Below are 15,788 nucleotides of genomic sequence, written 5' to 3' on the forward strand. Positions count from 1 at the left end.
TCAAATCCTCTTCAGGAAATCCCTAGAATGAATGTTGTTCTTTATTATCTTTGTAATAAAAATAAGGCACTGTTCTTTCAAGGTTATTGTCATCTCTGTTTTGCTACTTCAATGTAGCACAGTAGCTTGACAATCTATACAAAGTGTCCAACTAACAATTTCTAATTCCTGTGGTTGTTTTTATCAATGCCTTAATACTTTATCTGTCTACTAATCCGGATGGGAAGAAACAGCCAGATGGTAATTACTACACATGAAACACAGAGTAAGTACTACTTCTAAAATGGCTTTTGTTTAAGCTACTTCAATTTTGATTTAATTCATCATCTACGTTCACCCCCCCAGACCTATCCCCCGACTAGTAATTGCTATCTTTTTCAACCACACAGCAATATTTTTTGCAGTACAATCCTCACAGCTATGAGCAATCCGAACAACAAAAAATAAACTAAAGCTAAAGAAGAAATCAAACAATGCTCTTTCCTCTTATTTAACGTAAAACTGAGACAATTTAAACAACTCGAAGTTTAAAACACGGCTCGCCTTATATAAGGAAATAAGAAGGATTTAATAATGGGGTTAAAGAGGATATGAAATAACTTACCAGCTTTCAGAAAAATTCATCCTTCACCAGAACCTTAAAGAAAATAGCCCTGGAAATGCCACAAGGAAGAACACTCTTTAGTCTTCTTCAAGCTGTTCTCCAGTGAGCTGTGAACAACCTGACTGTAAGAAAAAGCATCTTGGCTGTGAGAGTTGCTAGCATTGTGGGAAAACCGATACTGGAGTGATGTCACACTGCTTCAGAAACAGAATCACGAGCACTGTTCTCTCACTTATAGCACAGTTGTGCAAGAGAGGATTTATGAATATATGCAAATACCCCAACACACATACACATATACCTCACATCAAAGGCAATAAACACATGAAGTTTCACAGTAGCAAGATCTTTTATTTAACTCCCCCATGTCCAGGAGGACCCCCCCCATTTTAGAGAGGGCTGCCAGTTCACTCACAGAAAGTATAATTGTTAGGGAAGAAAGGAGAGGAGAGAGAAAAGAGTAAAGGAGGGGAGAAGGAAGTAGGAAGATTGGAGGAGAAGAGGGGAGAAAGGGGAGGACAGTGGTGAAGGAAAGAGAAGAGGAGAGGAAGAAGAGAGAAGTAAGGAAGAGAAGAAAGGGAGAAAGAAGGAGTGTGGATACAGTGAAAGGGGAAAAGGGCGAGCAACACCAAAAGTCATGTATGTATTTATTTCATTTTATTAAAAGTATCTTATATATGAATGTAAAAAAAAATGTATGTTAACATCTGATAAATATCATGGTATATGTATGGGGGAGAGTTTGGTAAAATAAAAAATAATTAAAAGAAAGAAAGTATAATTGTTATCTGATACCACCAGCAAGGTAATTTAAGTTGCATGCTTTGCCAGTCATAAATATGAGATTTCTTTGTTTCTCTAAGCAACCTAAAGTGCAGATTTTTGAAAGTCTCAGCGCACCTCCTTCCATAGAAGCTAAACGTGATGATGTTTAATGAATTGAAATCGTCTTAAATGGAACACCTCTGTCGTGCTAGGAAATATTTGTTTTGTTCAATGCGGGCTACATCTACTGTCCTTGATAGATCTTATCTTCTTCACACATAAAAAGAGAGACCCATACGAAATCTCCCTGTAGAAATGATTCTTACGTCTTTACTTTGGAAAAAGCCGCATGCATAATCTATCAGTTCTACGGGATTACTGAAGTGGAAAAGGATTGAAAAGAGGAACTACTATTTCACCTGTCTGAAATGGGGGTGAAATGGTAGGTAGATTTGATTAAATAACCAGGCCAAGTGTTTGTGTTATTGAAAAAAGGACAGAGTACATTTTCTATCCCGTTGGAAGTGTCCACTCTTTTATTACTCTGATAGCAGAGGTTTACAATCTTTTGTAAGGGAGAGGAAGACATGTTTTTCAAGATATTTTAAATCTATCTATATAAAAAAACCACGCTCTTAATTTATACAAATCTTTTAACCTGTTACTTTAAAGGGACGGTAAAGTACACTGAATGAGAGTAACTCATCCTAGCAACAGCCAGATGCTGTGCCAAGAACCAATGGTGTTGTGTGGTCAACTCGTTTATAAATAAGGTGGCACTTATTTCCAGTGGGGGCTAGAGCAGAACAACTCCCGGTCCTTTTACACACTGCCTTCCTTCAAAGACCTCAGCTGTGGTTAAAAACCAGTTATCCTAACACTGGGTTCTCAACCTTGGTAATTTTAAGACTTGTGGACTTCAATTCCCAGAATTCCTCAGCCAGCAAAGCTGGCTGAGGAATTCTGGGAGTTGAAGTCCACAAGTCTTAAAATTACCAAGGTTGAGAACCCCTGTCAGTTGGCCAGGACCAAAAGGTCCTGTTTCCTCGAGAAACAGGAGCATTAAGTGAGCACCAGGCTTCAAAGTCTACCAGGCAGTCCTCAACTTGGAACAGTTTCTTTAGTGACCGTTTGAAGTTATTGATAAAGTGATTTATGACCCGGTCAACTCTACAATGAGCGTGGCTGCAGCCATTCTTCTTCTCATTCTAGGTTGCCAACTAGAATGGAGGGAGGTGGGGGTGTTGCCCAGGTGCTTCGTTAATCAAAATAATCTTCTGTCCCATGGGAACTAAGGTCATCTACTACTCCCGCAACCAGGCACTGGACGTGGCATAAAAAAACCCGCCAAATGAATGTACTATTAGGGAATGTAGTTGCTTGCATAGCTTTGTGGGTGGGCCATTATACTTTGTAATTGGGTAATTGTTACTTGTATATTTAGACTTGGTTTAATTTCAAGCCTCGGCGTTCTGCTTTATTCGCCTCTGTCTGTCGCAACCTTAATAATAATAATAATAATAATAATAATAATAATAATAATAATAATAATAATAATAATAATAATAAAGTTGGAAGGGACCTTGGAGGTCATCACGTCCAACCCCCTGCTCAGGCAGGTAACCCTATACCATTTCGGACAAATGGGTGTCCAGTTTCTTCTTAAAAACTTCCAGTGTTGGAGCATTCACCACTTCTGGAGGCAGGTTGTTCCACTGGTTAATTGTTCTAACTGTCAGGAAGTTTCTCCTTAGTTCTAGGTTGCTTCTCTCTTTGGTTAGTTTCCACACGTTGCTTCTTGTCCTGCCTTCAAGCACTTTGGAAAATAGCTTAATTCCCTCTTCTTTATGGCAGCCCCTGAGATATTGGAATACTGCTATTATGTCCCCCCTCGTCCTTCTCTTCATTAAACTAGACATACCCAATTCCAGCAACCGTTCCTTATATGTTTTAGCCTCCAGTCCCCTAATTGTCTTTGTTGCTCTTCTCTGTACTCTTTCTAGAGTCTCAGCATCTTTTTTACATCGTGGTGACCAAAACTGGATGCAGTATTCCAAGTGTGGTCTTACCAAGGCATTGAAGAGTGGTATTAATACTTCGTGTGATCTTGATTCTATCCCTCTGTTAATGCAGCCTAGCACTGTGTTGGCCTTTTTGGCAGCTGCAGCACTCGGCTGGCTCATATTTAAATGATTGTCCACTAGGACTCCAAGATCCCTCTCACAGTTACTACTATTGAGCAAGGTACCCCCTATACTAGTGGTGGCGAACCTATGGCACGCATGCCAGAGGCGGCATTCGGAGCCCTCTCTGTGGGCATACATGCCGTTGCCCCAGCCTTGCCTCCTCCCGTGACCCCCTCACTAGCAGCCCCCCGGGAGGAGAGACGCCGAGCGTGGCCCACGTGGAGCAGCACAGCCAAGGACATGGCAGCCATACAATGTAGACAAAACTCTGCCCTCACACCCCATCGTGCACAGTTGATGCTGTGGGGCGTGGGCAGAGGGCATGGCCGCAATGATGCTGCTGGGCTTCCTGGGTGATCTGCGGTGGGCCCTGGAGGTGGTGAGTGGCCTGCGGGCAGGCGGGGTGGGGGCGGGGCAGGATATGGAGCAGGGGCGGGGCCAGTTTTTGGCCACTCAGTCTCTAAAAGGTTTGCCATCACTGCCCTATACCACAACTGTACATTTGGTTTTTCTTGCCTAAATGTAGAACCTTACATTGAGAGACCCTTTTTCTGACTGTTGTAGCCTCCTCACTGCCACGTGATCAAAATTGAGATGCTTGGCGACCGACTCTTATTTTATGACAGTTTCAGCGTCCCAGGGTCACGGGATCACCTCTTGTGACCTTCTGATAAGCAAAGTCAATGGGAAAGCCAGAGTTACTTTAACAACTAACTTAAAAAATGCAGTGATTCACCTCACAACTGTGCTAAGGAAGGTCGTAAAATGGGGCAAAACTCACTTAACAACTGTCTCACTTAGCAACAGGAATCTGGGCTCAAATGTGGTCGTTAAGCCGAGGACTACCTGGTACCATAAAACAAGAACAGGTAGAATTAGGATAAAGAACATAGTCTGTCAAAACTGACGAAACCGTGACTTTTTAAAAATCTGCTGGATTTCTGCTTCTTTTATCACGCCTTCCAACCCTCTTTAGATGATTTGAGTCTTACAAAAATGGATTTGTATTTTTCAAATTAACATTTTGCAATATAATTCTCACTTAGTAGTAATCAGTCCCTTTTTCCAGGGCCATATTTGTATTCCTTGCTTTCCCCATATTCATTTCACCTCTAAGCCAAATGTGCTCATCCAATCCCACACCACACCCTCCAGTGAATTCATTTGTGGAGTCTCTAAAACTTGAATCTTGATATATTAAACATTCTGTTTAGCTTTTGCCCCTATGGCAAAAACACCATTGCATTGGTAATGCAACAGATATTAAAAGCAGAAACACGAAACTAATCAGATACTTTGTGGGACTGAATTAATCAACGTTGGTTCGAGCCTATCACCAAGCTGCTAGCTATTTTGGAAATTTGAGAAATCTAAAATTGCTTCCCTGTTGCTTTTATATGAAGGATCACCCTGGAATTCTTAACATGCCCCAGCAACTTCCCAGACATTTTCAGTCGGGGAAAATGACATGTTTTCCTTGAGGTATTTTTCTTCTTGCTTTTCTAAAATCTGACTATATATGTCTTTACTTCTAATAAACTTCAAATACCAAAAAAATAAAGCAGCCACAATGCATGAATCAATATATCTGTGGCCCAGAAGTTTATTTAACCAGTTAGGGATTTAAAGATGGAGAAAGTCCATTGACCTAATGCAAACATGGACATCTTTACCTTCTTTCTCTGTTCTCTCATAACCCATAAATAGAAATGTGCTTTTCTTTCTTTTCTCCCTTATTAGATATATATCTAATCTTTTGTTCAGGAGCTCAAGATGGTATATTGCTTTCTCCTATTTTCTCCCCAGCAATAACCTATGGAGATAGCTGAACCGAGAAAATATGAATGATTAGTGTGCTTTCATGGCTAAAGACAGACTTGAATCTGACTCTTCCGGTTGCTAGCCCAGCACTCGAAGAATTTTATTCACCACAAAGTATGTTTTATTTCTTTAATGCCCAAAGCAGCAAAGCATCAATCTATCTAGTAGTTGTACACCATATGGTAAGTTGAGGAACCTCTCATTAGCAATGTAGTAACGTTTGCTCCCTCTAGTGGTGACAGTATTCCATACATTAACTAGATTCCAGGAAATACTTTAAACAACCTGATTTGATTGTAAGTCTGATTGTCATTTATTATTGAATGGGAAACACTATTCCAAAACAAAGTAGGGCTCTGATCATACAAATACCTGATCACACAGTCTTCCCAGTAAGCTGCTCATTTTAAATAAATAACCTGTGGGGTTATTATTCTATGAAAAGTAATTGAACTTAAAACAATTTGAAAAGAAAGTCCACACAATTTTTTGCAGGTGCAAGTAGCATACAGCAATACAGGATGCCTAAAACACATGTTGCCTAATAAGCAGAGCATCAGAAATAGATAAAAGAAAATAACAAAGGAACTCTTTTACTATATGTCACCTCACTCTCAAATCATGCTTAGAAAGGTTTTCTATCTATAAAATTCCTGTTTCCTAGAATTAAGACACCCTTCTTGTTTTCTTTAAATATATTGACATCCTAAACTCAAGTGAAATTAATCCAAGACTTCTAACCTTCTAATAAAAACCCAGAAAACACAGGATTCCCAATTCTCGATTCGCATCCTCATGTCCTCTGAATAGGAGAATTCTATAATATCTAAAAGGAGTACAAGTGAATGGAGTTAATGCCACTGTAAGATAGCCTACCAAAAGCAAAATCAGCTTTGACTGAATTATGGGAAAAAAATGCTGTTATCTCCAGTTCTTTCATGCTGAAGCAGGAGAATTCTTTGCTAATTATTCCAAAAGCAGATTTTTTAAAAAGTCTAGTTTGTGTGTGTGTGTAGATAAAACATAATCTACAAGTCACAGGTAAAAAGACTGGATGCAATGTTTCCCAAATCATTTTGATAAATGAGCACAGGGTCGGAAAAGAAAGCATTGTACATCCCGTGTGATCATATCAAATCCTAAATTTAATTTTCTATTGGTAATAGAAAATTTGCAACAGTGGAAGGGCCCTTATTCTTTCTTCGTCCACACTCCTTCGCTCTAGTACTAAACCAACAAAAAAGGGATAATTGTAAGCATGAGGCAAAAAATAGCAAAGAGCTGGTGACAGATAATGCACCTATCGGTACAATTTCTAAAAGGCAAGGTCTTATTAACAAGCAACTCAAAGACCGAGTGAAAAGCGGAGGAAAAACGTTTTGACATTCTCTGCTGTACAAAAAAGCTGTCCTAATGGAGAGGGATGACACTGAGAAGTAACCCCATAACATTTTCTTCACATATTTGGTGAAATACCTAGACCAGCGGTCTGCAACCTTGTCAGCTTTAAGACTTGTGGACTTCAGCTCCCAGATTTCCTCAGCCAGCATAGCTGGGAGCTGAAGTCCACAAGTCTTAAAGCTGACAAGGTTGCAGACCCCTGACCTAGACTGACTGCTATTTTAGCCTTAGTCTAGCAAAGCTTCAGCAGATCTAAAAATGTAAACACTGATTTATTTATGAGACTTATATACCACTTTAAGTGCAAGCACTCTCTAAGCGGTGTACACCAGTAAGCAATGTATATATATATATATTTACATTGCCCCCAACAATCTGGGTCCTCATTTTACCTACCCCGGAAGGATGGAAGGCTGAGTCAACCTTGAGCCGGTGAGATTTGAACCGCTGACCTGCTGAACACAGTCAGCTAAAGTGGACTGCAGTACTGCACTCTAACTTCTGCGCCACCTCGGCTCTTATATAATCTGATGCAGCAGATTACAGGTAGTCCTTACAACCATTCCTTTAGTGACCGTTTTACAGCACTTAAAAAGGTGATTTATGACTGTTTTTCTCACTTATGACTGTAGCAACATCCCCATGGTCACGTGATCAAAATTCAGCCGCTTTAACTGGCTCAAATTTATGACGGTTGCACTGTCCCAGGATCATGTGATCATCTTTTGTGACCCTTTGAGAAGCAAAATCAATGGGGAACTTAACAGTTGTGGCAAGAAAGATCATAAAATGGGGCAAAACTCACTTAACTGTCTTGCTCAGCAACAGAAATTTTGGACTCAATTCTGGTTATAAGTCAAGAACTACCTGTAATATTAAAATTGACAACTTTGCTTGATTCGACAATTGAATCACAGTTAAAAGTATTTTAAGAGTTGATAATAATTTAAAAACATGCAATTAAAAAAAAACCAGCCATATACCTCCACAGACATGAAACAGCAACTTTTGTAGTGACCTACAGCCTCTCAGATAATTTTTGGTGAGTATATACATCTACCATTTGAGGGTACTAATTCAAGCACCTAACAAAATAAATTTCCCTCCAGGTGTGAAGGATGTTGAATATCAAAAAAACATTATGACTGATCAGTGGCCATGTTGGCTGGGGTTTTTCTAAGTCGGCGTCAAAAAATCTGGAGAATCTTAATCAAGGGAAAAGCTGGCTTATCGCAGAGCCACAAGAAGAGCTAAAGAAAAATGAATGGCATACACAAAAACGGTCCAACAATTTCCATTTGTCGTTATTACCAATTCTGACTATACACGATAACACTTACCTAAATGAAATATTCATAAAAGCGAAATTGCAAATAAAGCAACAAGGCATTCCTGTTTATAGAGTCTAACATAAAGAAATGGTTGAAATAGTCTAGTAAACATTGATTAAAAGTCACTCTGTACAAATAAAAGAAAGGCTCAAAATGATCAAACGAGGGGAAGAATAAATCATTCCCGGATAGGCTATTTTTGAAAGTTAATATCAAGGTGTACAGAAGAACTATATCAAAGGCAATCAAGGAAGCCAACGGAAAGCCAGACATTTGGTGCAAAAACTCTCTGTACATTAAGAAGAAAAACAGATGGCATCTCGCTGGCAGCTTGATGTAAGAAAATTCCAGAAAGAATTGGGCACCATCCCCTATGCAACATGCTCTTCATCTCAAATCCTTAATATGCAAATAATATTCATACATCTTTCTGTAACATTTGAGACTAGTAAACTCAGCAGTGCACAATTCAGTCTGGCTTGAAACAGCACAGGTAGTCCTTGACGTACAATAGTTAATTTAGTGACCGTTCAAAGTTACAACAGCACTGAAAAAAGAGACTTATGACCATTATTCATACTTAGGACCATTGCAGCAGCCCGGTGGTTACATGATCAAAATTCAGACTCTTGGCAACTGACTCGTATTTATGACGGTTCCAGCGACCTGGGGTCATGAGATCCACTTTTGCGTCCTTCTGACAAGCAAAGTCAATGGGGAATCCAGATTCACTTCACAACCGTTATTATTAACTTAACAAATGCAGTGATTCACTTAACCACTGTGGGAAGAAAAGTCATAAAACGGGCTAAGTCACTTAACAAATGTTTCACTTAGCAGCATAAATTTTGAGCTCAATTGTGGTCATAACTCAAGGACTACCTGCATTGGTGAAACAGGATTGGCCCGCCCCATCTGTGCCAGCAGAGGAGACATGCTGCGGGCCACTTCAGACAGGGTATGCCAGGTGGTGAGGTCCAGGGAAAGAGCCCTCTCTGCTGTCGGCCCTGCTGTTTTGGACCATCTTGCCTCCCCCCAGCCCCAATTTCAGCTTCCAACCCCTCCTGACCTTCCCCAAGAGCTTAAAGACATGGCCCTGCCACTTGGCTTGTCCTCCAATGGGAGATCTTCACACTGGAGGTAGATGCTAGACTAATAATAGATTCCCCCCCCTCTGTTCATCCTACTCCCTCTCTCCGTCCCCACCTTTTAGTTAAGGTTGAGTATTTATCTTTTTGTATTATTTACTTCATACTTGGTTCAGTGGTAGAATTCTCGCCTGTCACGCAGGAGGCCCAGGTTTTTTGGACTGGATGACCTCCAAGGGCCCTTCCAACTCTGTTATTCTATGTCAGTGGTGGCGAACCTATGGCACGGGTGCCAGAGGCGGCACTCAGAGCCCTCTCTGTGGGCACGCGCACTGTCGCCCCAGCCCCAGTCCTAGGCCTTCAACTGGGTTGTATAAAACCTTTTCGCTTTAGGCCTCCGTCGCCTAAAAAAAAAAAGATCCAATCAATCAGTCAATTTCAACTTCTCGTGGGAAAAAAAAGATCTTGCAAAGTTGGAATTGATTGATTGAACTTTGTAGTCCCACCCAGTCTGCCGTTACCACTGCAGCCACGCCCAGCCAATGGGCCACACCCAGCTAATGGGCCACACCCCCCCGGCACCCGATGATGCATAAATGGGTTTTGGGTTGCAGTTTGGGCACCTGGTCTCTAAAAGGTTCGCCATCACTGTTCTATGTACCGGTATAGGCTTTTTCATATTGTAAACTGCCCAGAGGTACCCTGTGGTAAAATGGGAGGTCAATAAATTTAATAAACAAACAAACAAATTTCTTCACAATGGCTATGGTTTCCTGCTTGAACAGGGGGTTGAACTAGAAGACCTCCAAGGTCCCTTCCAACTCTGTTCTTCTGTTATGGTTAAACCGTGGAATTCCCAATAGGTAAAATGGTGGCTTTCAATAAGATTAGCTTTCAAAGGGAAATACATGGAAAGTTACTAATCCTGATGGTTATGTATTATCTCCAGTGTGAGATATATGCCACCTGCTGAACACATCAACCACTCAGAAACACAGTGCCTGCTGTTAAGGTCATTTATATTTGAACTGCCCCAATAAGTACCTACTTAACCACTGTGTGAAGCCATAATCCTGCCTCAATTCTTCTTATAAACTTACAAAGCTAAAATAGGATCATGAGTAATTCAAGATAGCTTCATTAGTAAAGGGCGTTGTCTTACCTGAACGCCTTTTCTCAGCAGGATGATGTAGAGTCCAAATGGATGGGTTCTATGACGGCCTTCCTGCCTGGCAGACTGGGTAAAAACTTCGGCCACACCCCTTCCTTTGGGCGTGACCCCAGTTTTGACTTAGGCGAGAAACTTTGTTGGAATTAACATTGCAGCTCTTTATTATATCATTATTATCTCCCTGCCTAGACCTATCCTCTGGGTGGGCTTGGACTCTACATCATCCTGCTGAGAAAAGGCGTTCAGGTAAGACAACGCCCCTTCTCCAGCAGGATGGCTGTAGAGTCCAAATGGATGGGACATACCAAAGCCCTCATGTCCCCCTGGGAGGGAATGTCTAGGCTACCGAACTCTGAGCAGATACGACCTGTTGAAGAACTCTTCTGCCAAAAGCCGCGTCTGCTGCTGCTAGGGAGTCTAAACGGTAATGTCGAATGAAAACCGAAGGTGAGGACCAGGTCGCGGCCCTGCAAATCTCTTCCACCGGAGCTTGCGTTAGCCACGCCGCAGATGTGGCTGCGCTCCGAGTTGAGTGGGCAGTCACCTGAGTGGGTGCTGGCAAATCCTGTGAGACGTATGCCTGTGCTATGCAGGCTCTGATCCACCTGCCTATGGTGGAAGGAGATACCTTCTTTCCCATAGTTGCTGGTTGAAAGGACACAAATAATGCTTCAGTCTTTCAGAAAGCCGAGGTGCGTTTCACGTAGAAACACAGCGCTCTCCGCACGTCTAGCTTGTGCTATCTGTGTTCTAGCCTATGTTTGGGTCTTGGACAGAAATCAGGAAGCGTAAGTTCCTGAGATCTGTGAAAGATGCTATTTACCTTCGGGATGAAGGTCGGGTCTGGTCTAAGAACGACCCTATCTTTGAAAAAGGTACACAGATCCTTCCTTACTGACAGTGCTGCTAGTTCTGAGATTCTCCTTGCTAAAGTAATTGCCACAAGGAAAGATACCTTCAGTGATAGGTGATGGAATGAGCATGTTTCAAGAGGTTCGAAGGGTGCTGATGTCAAGGCTAGAAGGACCTTAGGCAGGTTCCAGGACGGGTACCTGTGTATGACTGGGGGCTTTGTGTTAGATGCCCCTTTTAAAAAGGCACTAATCGCTGGATGTTGTGCTAGGGAAGTTAAGTTGTCGCAGGAGAGTACAGTTGAGAGGGCCGATATCTGTCTGCGGATAGTATTGACTGACAGGCCCTTATTAAGACCCTCCAATAGGTAATCTAGGATATTAGGGATAGATACTGCGGTCGGGTCTAGGTGAAGCGAAGCGCACCACCTACAAAATCCCTTCCATGTAGCGTCGTAAATCCTATTAGTGGACGCTCTTCGTGATGCCTGTATGATCGATATCACCCCTGCCGAATAAGATTGTTTAGTTAAGCTTTGCCGCTCAAATGCCAAGCGGCTAGATGTAGCCACTGGGGATCTGGGTGTACAAGCTTGCCCTGACTGAGTTTTACCCTGTCCGGGGGAATCCTCCACGGAGGTGATATCGAAAGGTCCACAAGGTCGGCAAACCACGGGCGCCGTGGCCAGTGAGGGGCAATGCAGACCATCTCTGCGCCCTCCAGGATCATCTTGCGTATGGTCGCCGGTATTAATGGCAGCGGTGGGAAGGCGTACAGGAGTTGCGCCGGCCACCGGCACCTGAGAGCATCCGTTCCCTCCGATCCCGGGGACGGGAATCTGGAGAAGAACCTGGGGAGTTGTGTGTTCTTGTGGTTGGCAAATAGATCTAGGTGCGGTTGTCCGAACCTCCGGGAGATCTCCTCGAAGAGAACCGGGTCCAGACGCCATTCCGACTGGTCCACCTTGGCTCTGCTCAGGGAGTCTGCCTGGGTGTTTGTCTCCCCTGAGATGTGTTCCGCTCTGATGGAACTCACATTGGCTTCTGCCCACCGAGCCAGAGCCAATGCTTCCTTCATTAGTTCCACTGATCTCGTTCCTCCCTCCTTGTTTACATGTGCCTTGGCTGCTACATTGTCTGTTAGCACGAGGACGTGCCTCCTCGTTACTAGGTGAGAGAAATGACGGAGGGCCAGGTGTATGGCCCGGAGCTCTAGCCAGTTGATGCTGTGTGACAGGTCCTTCTGTCCCCACTGGCCCTGTGCTATCTGGGTTCCCAGGTGGGCTCCCCATCCGAACAGGCTCGCGTCTGTCGTGAGTGTGACCCTGTTCGGTTCCCTGAATATGCTCCCCTTGAGTGTCGTGGGGGATAGCCACCATTTTAGTGATTTCATCACCTGTGCTGGTACCAGCACACTCTTGTTGGAGGTGCTGAGGTTCCTCCTCTGGTAGGGTAGGAGGAACCACTGCAACTCCCTCGAGTGGAGCCTTGCCCATGGGATGATGCCCATGCAAGATATCATCTTCCCCAGGAGCTTCGAGAGTTGTAGCAAGGACACTCTCCTGATCTTTTGAATTTGGTGAATTAGCTTGGATATGCTGATCAGTCGCTCCTGGGAAAGGTATACCCTGCACTGTGACGTGTCTATCACCGCGCCCAGGTGTTGCAGTCTCCTTGAGGGAATGAGGTGGCTCTTGTTTAGATTGACCGAGAATCCGTGCCCCTGTAGGGTTCGGATTGTGGTCTCGAGATCTGCCCTTGCTTGCTCCCGAGATCTGGATTGAATCAAGATGTCGTCCAGATAAAACTGAACGCGAACCGGGATCAACCTGAGATGGGCCGCTATTACAGCTAGGATCTTGGTGAATACCCTTGGTGCTGATGATAGTCCGAAGGGTAATGCCCTGTATTGGTAATGCCGACCCGCGTAGGTAAATCTGAGGAATTTCCGGTAGCTGGGATGGATGGGGATGTGTAGGTACGCCTCTGTGAGATCTATTGAGGATAATAGATCGTCTTCCCTGACGCTGGCTAGGATGGATTTCAAGGAGTGCATCTTGAACCTCCTGTACTTTATGAAATAGTTCAGGCCCTTCAGGTCCAATATTGCTCTCCACCCTCCTGATGTCTTTGGGATAACGAAGAGGATAGAATAAAATCCTCTTCCCTCCTTTTCCTTTGGTACCCTCTCTATGGCCTGAATTGACAGGAGGTGGGCTATGGCCGAAGTTATCAGCCTCGTCTTGTGTACTCTTCTGGAGATGGGACATCTGATGAACCGGTTTGGTGGGGGAGAACAGAAGTCTAAGGTCAGGCCATGCCTGATCGTTTCCAGAACCCAGGCGTCGGTCGTGGTCTGCTCCCAGACCTCGATGAAATTTCCTAACCGACCCCCAATGGGAGTATCCTGTTTGGCGTCACTTGGTACGCTTAAAGGATCTGCCTCCCGCTCCCCTATATGGGCGTCTGGACTGGAACTGGCCCCTGGCTCCCGGGCTTTGGCGATCCTGGGTTCGATCCTGTCTCGGGTAGAAGGATCGTGAGCCTCTGGGCCAGTCCCAGGATTGCCCTGATCTAAAGGGCTGTCTCCATTCCCAGGGGCTTCCTGGGTGGGAGCCCTGTCTCCGGAAGTCCTGACTGCCTCTCCTGTCTAACTTCTTTGATGGATGTACTAGGATTTTTTTCTTGTCTCTGCCTTCGCTGACATGTGGGTCCAGAATGGAACCAAATAGGGCTACTCCACTGTATTTGGACGTCGAAAGACGCCATTTGGACCTCAGGTCTGTCTTCCAATTTTTGAGCCACAGTAGCCTACGCGAGGCCACTGTGGCCGCAATGGATCTTGCCGCATACTTTGTTGCATACAGTGAAGCGTCAGACACGAATTGCGAGGCCGCGAGGAGCTTAGCCAATGTTTGGTGTACTCTGACCTGGTCTGGAGGCACCGTGCCTTGCAGTTCCCTCAGCCACATGATACTGGCCCTCGCGAAGAATGATGATGAAGTGGCTGCTCTGGCCGCCCAGGCTGCAGCCATATGGGAACGCCGGAGGGAGTGTTCAAATTTCTTCTCCTCAGGTCTCAAGACCTCCGCCATGTCTCCTGGAATCGCGGAGGTAGAAAATAATGAAATCAAGGGGTTATCTACAGTAGGAACCTCTAACATGTTAGAGAAGGAGGGAGATAGGTTGAAAAGCTTTCTTTCCGCGCTGTTAGGTGCCGGTGGGCTTGCAAGTGAGGACCATTGTTCCTCCAGCGTGGTCATAAAGACCTCCGCACATGGAATGTACTTATCTTGTGGAACCTTTTTGGCAAATAGAGGATTGGCCTCCTTGCTTGTTGAGGGCTTCTCATCCTGTACTGATGTTAGGTTGACTGTGGAAACTGCCTTTATCAGGAGTGATTTTAGGAGCGCTGGGTTAAAGAGGCCAGAGCTCGTCGCCTGCTCAGGTGCAGTCTCCTCGTCCTCCGAGAGGGGCATGTCTGACATGTCAAGGTCTACTGAGTCACCCTCTCCCAGTTGAGAGGAAGTTTCAGAGGTGCTGGTAGGGGGTGGCCTAGCCCGTCCCTTACGGGGTGTGTGAAAGGCCACTTGCCCCTTAGAAGCCATGAACTGGGAGAATGCATCCTGCATGAATGCATGAAATTGTGCCGACCATATGTTCTCCTGCGCCTTGTCGCTGGGGTGAGGCGCTGGAGAGTGGTCGGGTGAAGAAGCTGGTGAGGAGGGATTGGAGGAATCTAACTGTTCAGTTTCCCCAGGAGGAGACCAAGTCTTGAGCACTTCCTCGGCAGTAGGTTCTGTGCTGGGTGCCACCGCTAGGACAGGGGAAACCATATTTGTCCCATTGGCATTGGTTCTCTGTGCCCTGCTAATTTGCCTTTCTAAAGCCAAATGTCTCCTCAAAGCCTCTCGCTCAGCCGTTTTAGACTGTCCCTTCTGAGAAAGGTGCTTTGTTTTAGCTTTCTTCTTCCCCCCCACCTCTGATTCAGAAGATCTGCGTTTTTGTTGTTGCTGTGGGGGGGACAATTGAGGGACCTGTGTGACTGAATACGAGACATTGTCTGCCATTGTGCCAGACACCCCGAGTAGGTAATGCCTGGCGTGGGGGAATAAGATACGCAGATCAGATGCAGATGCTTGGGGCTGTGCCCTCTTCTGCCTATACAAACAATGGCCGGACAGACAGGATTCTTTGGACAGAAGATCCTGCAAGGCAGTGACTAAAGGTCACTATAGGAACAGTTAGGAAAAAAAAAAAAATTTCTCCTCACCTCCTCACCTAGTCCAGACAAAAGTGCAGTTTAAATCTCTCTCTCCCCCGGTCTGTGGCTGTGGTAGCAGACCACGCTCAGAACTGATAGCAGTTCTCTTCTTTTATTCCTCTTCCTTCCTCCTGCCCCAATGCCTTAACGTAAAGGGAAAAAAACGGCGGGCTAAACTGCTCGTTTAAAATGGCGAATGGGAGGAAGCCCCGCCTCCCAATAGTAGCCGGATGAGCCACGAGGCTCCAACAATGGCGGTCCTTAATAGCCAGCGACAGGGTAATTAGCCAGCTTGAGTGGCTCTTT

At 44.5% G+C, this 15,788-nt stretch overlaps 1 protein-coding gene across 23 annotated transcripts in view; it reads right to left on the reverse strand.

Annotated features, from left to right (window-relative positions):
• PLEKHA5 (pleckstrin homology domain containing A5) overlaps positions 1-15,788 on the reverse strand; it is a 210,271-nt gene that overhangs the window by 121,425 nt on the left and 73,058 nt on the right. For 2 of the 23 annotated variants that reach the window (XR_005555453.1, XM_039332913.1), the window contains one exon: positions 605-726. The exons of the other annotated variants lie outside the window; for them this stretch is intronic. Coding sequence is in view for 1 of the 2 variants with exons in the window: in XM_039332913.1 (XP_039188847.1) it covers positions 605-624 (20 nt within the window). In the remaining variant the exon portion in view is untranslated. Of the gene's footprint in view, positions 1-604; positions 727-15,788 lie in introns of those variants that run through there. 23 annotated transcript variants of the gene reach the window in all.

Source organism: Crotalus tigris, unplaced genomic scaffold (genome assembly GCF_016545835.1).
Source record: "Crotalus tigris isolate CLP2741 ecotype Arizona unplaced genomic scaffold, ASM1654583v1 scf7180000024469.1203045, whole genome shotgun sequence".
Taxonomy (NCBI): Eukaryota; Metazoa; Chordata; class Lepidosauria; order Squamata; family Viperidae; genus Crotalus; species Crotalus tigris.